Source organism: Rhagoletis pomonella, unplaced genomic scaffold (assembly GCF_013731165.1).
Source record: "Rhagoletis pomonella isolate Grant_MI unplaced genomic scaffold, Rhpom_1.0 Rhpom_scaffold_04620, whole genome shotgun sequence".
Taxonomy (NCBI): Eukaryota; Metazoa; Arthropoda; class Insecta; order Diptera; family Tephritidae; genus Rhagoletis; species Rhagoletis pomonella.
Window position 1 is genome coordinate 1 of NW_023463169.1, and position 6,006 is coordinate 6,006.

Here is a 6,006-nt window from a genome sequence, read left to right on the forward strand (position 1 = left end):
CACATTTGTGCAGAAGCATCGCAAATGGTATTTTGTGGTGAATCACAGCGATTTAACATTCCATTCCAATACTGGGAGGGAGGGCAACGCATCGGCATACAACTGTAAAACCTGTTGCAATCCTTGGCATCTGTCTTGAATATAACGCCTTCAGATGCGGGAAATGCGCCACCACCGGTTGTATCAATTGGATTGGCATGAGTGTTATTACATTTCGCGACGGAAGGAAAATCACAGCGATAGGTTGTCACACTCCATTGTAGCTCGTTCTGACACAGCATTGCGTAGGCATACCCATTTTTGCAAGTGTAATACTTGTGGCAATCGCTGGGGTAAGGCAATTGTATTGGGTGCATAGGATCTTCGGCAAGTGGGCAATCGGGGTGGCGGAAGGGTTGTTCAAGCTGTATGTTTGTAATGCATATATGTATGTATATGAATTAACAGAAAATATTTATTAAGTTAGATACTTATAAAAGTGTTAATAGTAATGAGTTGAATTAGTAAAAGTAATAATTACCAGAGCCAGGCTGTTCAAGAAATTGCATACATATTGGATCAATCCAACATTAAACAGACAGGCATGTTTTTCTTTTGTTGTAACCAGTGTTGCCATTTTAACTATTTGCCAGCTAGAAAAATTCCAATTTGGCTGCTGGTTTTTTTTTAGCTTTTTCGGAAAATCTTTTTGCTCTTTCTAGCTTTTTTCTAAATTAAGGAAAATCCAAACAAAAAATATTGTACGAATAAAACACGGCTCAATTAATCTTCATAAAATTGTAAAAAGCGATGAACGCCCTTAACTCTGTTTGAGGGGACAAATAATCGATTATAGTTGAATATTTGCAAAATTGCTGAAATATGGAAATGTATAAAGTTATAAATTATCAAATTTAATAATTAACATTTACTATTCAATAGATATTTTAAGAAAGCTGATATGCCCGCACCCCAAGGGAATATTATCAAGGCAGACAATACAAGCTCAAGCAGTTTCTCGGAAGAGCAGCCTCCGCCCAGAACTTTTCACAATTGAGCAATTGTCCAGTATCTGCTTTTTTAATCAAGAAATCATGCAAATACTCTTTAATTTGTTATTGGCTGTAAGAAATATGTACCTATTTTGCTGTTTTTTTTTGGGAAAAAAGAAAACAAATAAAACATTTGAATAGTTGTCTTTACACTTTTAGCCTTTTTAAGCTTTGAAATTTTTTCATTTGGCTTTTTTTAGTTCTTTTTTTTGTCCATTTAGTTGGATCGCTGAGAAAATTCTGGCAACACTAATTGTAACTATGTACATATATAAAATGACACTAAGTACAAACCCTTTCATTCAAGGTCACAGCCGTTGCGATCCATAAACTAAAGATCATTAAAGACAGCAGATTTGTTTGCGAAGCGCTAAATTTGCAAGCTGATTGGAAGAAACCAAGTGCGATAATTTAATTATTTATAATATTTTTATTTTTTTCTGTTCGATAGATATGTAGATATTTCTTAAACCCACCCATTGCTCTAATCTTTCGATGCGAATGTGGGCAATGTTACTACTGATTTTCCAATAAGCTTCTTCACATTTATAGCTTAGTCAGCAAGGCAGAAGGTCTCAGTACTTGCCAACTATTGTATGCACATACTTCAGATTTGCTTAGGTATCGGAATACAATGTGATTTAACTGATAATCGATAAAGTTTACCTTGAACTTTTCATGTGTGTTTCAGTCAATAATGGCTAAGGGGAAATACATCTGATCCTATTTTTATAAGGTTTTATTTCACACATTGTATACGATAACTATACTGCGGATGTCTACTGGTATTTATATGAACTTTATTGTTTGCCCCAAACAAGAGCGTAGCCTGGATTTGATATGAGGGGCAAAACGAAATATTCTTGTTAATTTTTTTGATATATTTTTTTATTTTATAATTTTTACGCTAATAACAAACGTCTCCGATTTTCAGCACACTTTTCGATTATTTCCTCCTGAATCATCTCGCGGTTTTCGGTAACGAGCTTTCCCTTCTTCTCCTGTTGTGCTTCTGAGCCAGATTATATAGCGCTGCGACCTAGCTAGATCTATTGTGCTAACCCTTATCAAGTCACTCCAACCTTAGGCTGTTAATGAAATTAAGCACTTTAGAGGGTGTCATATTCCAGATTCTGGATGGAGACGATATGCGCTCTCCAAGGTATATAAATCTGAGTCGAGTTATACGCTCGCAATCACATAGTATATGCTCCTAGGCTTCATCCTCTAGCCCACAAAACCTGCAGTTCGTCTCCTCAGAGAGTCCCATCTTGTGCAGACGCTACCTCAGCCTGCAGTGTTCTTAAACCCTCTATGCTAAGATTTAGCAGCCGTCCAGAGATTCCTCAAGAGGGAGTAATGCATCTTTTGGACTACCTATTACCCTTTGTCGAGCACCATTGGGTTGTAACTTGAAAGTCCTCCCATCCCCTTAGGAGCTCTGCTGTGTATCCTTTGGATGGACCAAAGAAAGGCTGAGGGCCGATTAGGCTCCGTTGGGCACCGATTTTCGCTAGAGTGTCAGCCCTTTCGTTATCATCGAATCCCTCATGACCCGGTACCCACCATAGGGTTACTCTGTTACTGGCTCCTGGTCTGATCTGTACCTTTTTGCAACTGTCTACTATCTTTGACACCGTTTTACAAGAGTAAAGTGCTCTTAACGCTGCCTGGCTATCCGACATGTTATTTATTTTACCGCATTTGTCCTTCTACGAAGACATTCGTGGACACAGACTTCAATTTCCGCCTGGAATATGGTAGGGTATAAGCCCATCGGGACGCTTTTTTGAAACCTAGGTCCATATACGCCGGCCCCAGTAATCCCACCCTCAAGTTTCGAACCATCAGTGTACCAGACTTGAGTTCCCTCGCCGAACATGGCGATTATCGTTTTACAGGTATCCCTTTCAGGTATTATTATCTTGTAGGGCTTTGTAAAGGTCAGCTTCGGTAGCATTGAGTCTGTGAGTTTTACAATGGGATCATTTATTAGTGGTTTAGGACACCCAAACGACCCCTAAAGTCCCCACTCTGCAAGCTACTTAGGTTCGGTAGCCTCAGGGCGCTCCAGCAAGCCTCTTTCTCTATAAGTGTGGCTAGAGGCGGCATGCCTGTGATGACACCAAGCGCCTCTGTCGGGCACGAGCGCATAGCCGCCGTTATGGCCACACAAACTAGGCGGTGGAACTTACACAGAGTGACTTTAGAGGTTTCCTGCTTGGCTTTTGGCCACCAGGCCAGTACCGCATAGGTGGCAATCGGTTTTATCACCGTATTGAATGGCCAATACGTTAATTTCGAGGATATTCCCTACGTCTTACCATGAAGCCTTTGACAAGCATAAAATGCTCTCGTGGCTTTATTGAGATGCGAGTTCTAGTTTAGTCTCTCATCTAGTATTACGCCTAGATATTTGGCCTCTTGTGAGAACTCAATCTCTGTCCTGCACAACTTGGGTTTGGTCAAGTTGGCCTTCCTTATTTTGGTAAATGGGACGATGAGACTTCATTGGGTTAATTGGCAGGCCCTTTTCAGCACAGCATCCTACGGTTACGTTTAAAGCAGACTGCAATCTGGAGCTTAAGGTCTCCTCATCCCAGCCTACCACGTAGATGACAAGGTCATCAGCATATCCATATGCATTAAAGCCATTCCCTTTAAGTCTTTCTAGAAGTTCGCCCACAACCAGTGTCCACAATAGGGGAGAAAGGACCCCCACTTGAGGGCAGCCACGAGTGGCCGTTACCGTTTGCCTACTACCTTCTAGTTCGACTATTATGGGTCTGGACTTCAGCATACTTATGACCCAGTCGGTTATGAGTTTACGAATGTCCTTCCGTGTCATGCCCACTGATATTTCTTCTTACGACGTATTGTCAACAGCTGCCTATATGTCGAGAAATGCACAGAGGGCAATCTGTTTATACTCCATTGCCTTTTCAATATCTTGGGTTAGGCCATGTATTGCAGTAATGGTAGATTTCCCTATTTGATACGCATGTTGACATTCACAAAGTGGTTTAAACTTGAGGTAGGTGTCCCTGATATGAAAATCAATTAGTTTTTCTAAGGGTTTGATCAGAAAAGAGCTGAGGCTTATGGGTCTATAAGAATTTGGGAGAGGATCTTGTGTCTTCCTCGCTTTGGGTATGAATATGACCACCACCTCCTTCCATGATGTCGGTATGTAAGCAAGAAGTAGACTTGCTCCCAGAAGTCTGACTATGGTAGCGGATATGCACCCAAGGCCCTGCTGCAGCAGGCATTGATAAATAGCATCAGGATCAGGGGATTTGTATGCATTAAACGTTGAAATTGCCCACTGCAACCTTTCACTGTTGACGATTCTGCCCGCTACGCCTCTTGTCCTTTTGTTCACACACGCTGCGTTGACGGTGTTCACGTTAGTACTTGGGCCTTTTGTGATACAGCCCGGGAAGTGGGTATCCAATAGAAGCCTGCTTGTTTGCTCTGGTGTAACAGTGTAGGTTCCGTCAGGTTTTTTCAAAGTGCATAGTACGTTCGAAAGATCCAATTTAAGGGCCAAAGTCGTTAAAATTTTTTTTTTTAATTCATAAACGCCACCTTAAAATTTTGTTATTTGTGATAAAAAAAGCGAAACGAGTTTTTTTATTTTAAGAAAAAAGCTTTTTTACAGGTCGCGGTGGTTGGTTTTTTATAAAAACGCTGATATTCTAAATTTTTTATTTTCGTGACATAATAAAATGCAGCTAAAATGTGGTTTTTACATATAATTACTCTGGTATTATTGGGGAATATTCCCTTAATTACATACCTGTCTTGACCAGTTAGAATAGGCCTAGTTCCCGAAAATATGCTCTCGAAAAGAGACTACTAAAATTAAAACGTTGATATTGATTTACGCATTATCATGAGTTGAAACTTGGTACCAGGGGGTTTTTGGGGTTCACAATTAGGAATCTGATGTCAGTTTTTCAAAATTCAAAAGGGCGGATCCAAAATGGCGACAAATTAAAAAAAAATAAATAAAAATGATTGGATTGGTTCGACCGGCACTCGGCAGTTTTTGGAGTAGCTTATTACGAATCTGAAGGAATTTTTTTTTTTTATTCAAAATGGCGGATCCAATATGGCGATCAAATAAAAAAAAAATTACTAAAATTAAAACGTATATACTAAACGTTTTAACCATTGTCAAGGGCTTAAACTCGTTTCCAGTGGGTTTCTGGGCTTGCTGCTTACGAATCTGATGTCAGATTTTCAAAATTCAAAATGGCGAATCTAAAATTACGAGTTTTAAAAGTAAAAGGAGAGTAGGGAGAAAAAGCCAATCCTCTCTTCTTCAGAGTCGGAAGAGGACCAATCTCTTGCAGGGGATGTAGGTGGAGAAGCAGTTCGCTGCCAACTACCCCTAGAATGACGGAGTTGGTCCTCTTTCCACAGCTCAGAAGAGGAAGTATCGGGGGGGCGAAACGAAAGCAGGGGAAACCCTCTACTGTGGCTGACCGAACTCCTCCTGTCGCTGCATTCAGTAAGCGGGCCAGGTCTACGGATAATACTCCAGAAGCCAGTGGAACTTGATGGATGTACCGACATCCAAATCTGCTTGCGAACGTTGCAAGGAAAAGAAACCTGTGATGACAGACACCAATTGCTGTCCCAATGCGTCTTCGGGGCATAGTGTGGCACGGTGCAGGTGTGGCATTGCCCAATTTCGATCATCCAGACAGACCTCTGGCGCGACGAAACGCTTGCCTCAAACCAAGGGTAGAAGTGATGCAAGGGTCGGTCGAGGCAGAGCTGCGCTCGCTATTCCCTCGAAGCAACTACATCTGCAGGTCTGAGTCCCGGGCAACTTATTGCGAGCCCGTAAAAGGCCCTCTGCTCATTGCCGTAATGGGGATGGCGGGTTCGACTCGGCAGATGACTACTTCGGAAATTAAACGCTGATCCGGGCCGTCATTGCACCCGGCACTGTAGCCAATTCTCG

The 6,006-nt window shown here is 41.4% G+C and overlaps 1 protein-coding gene across 1 annotated transcript; it reads right to left on the reverse strand.

The window, feature by feature from the left end:
* Nucleotides 1-11: 11 nt before the first annotated feature.
* On the reverse strand, nucleotides 12-1,728 carry LOC118754782 (peritrophin-1-like; the record flags this gene model as incomplete). Its single annotated transcript, XM_036489661.1, has 3 exons — nucleotides 1,508-1,728; nucleotides 1,326-1,414; nucleotides 12-404 (listed from the first exon to the last, which is right to left on the reverse strand). Coding segments are annotated over exons 1-3 (486 nt in total), but the record flags the coding sequence as incomplete, so codon positions are not given.
* Nucleotides 1,729-6,006: the final 4,278 nt, after the last annotated feature.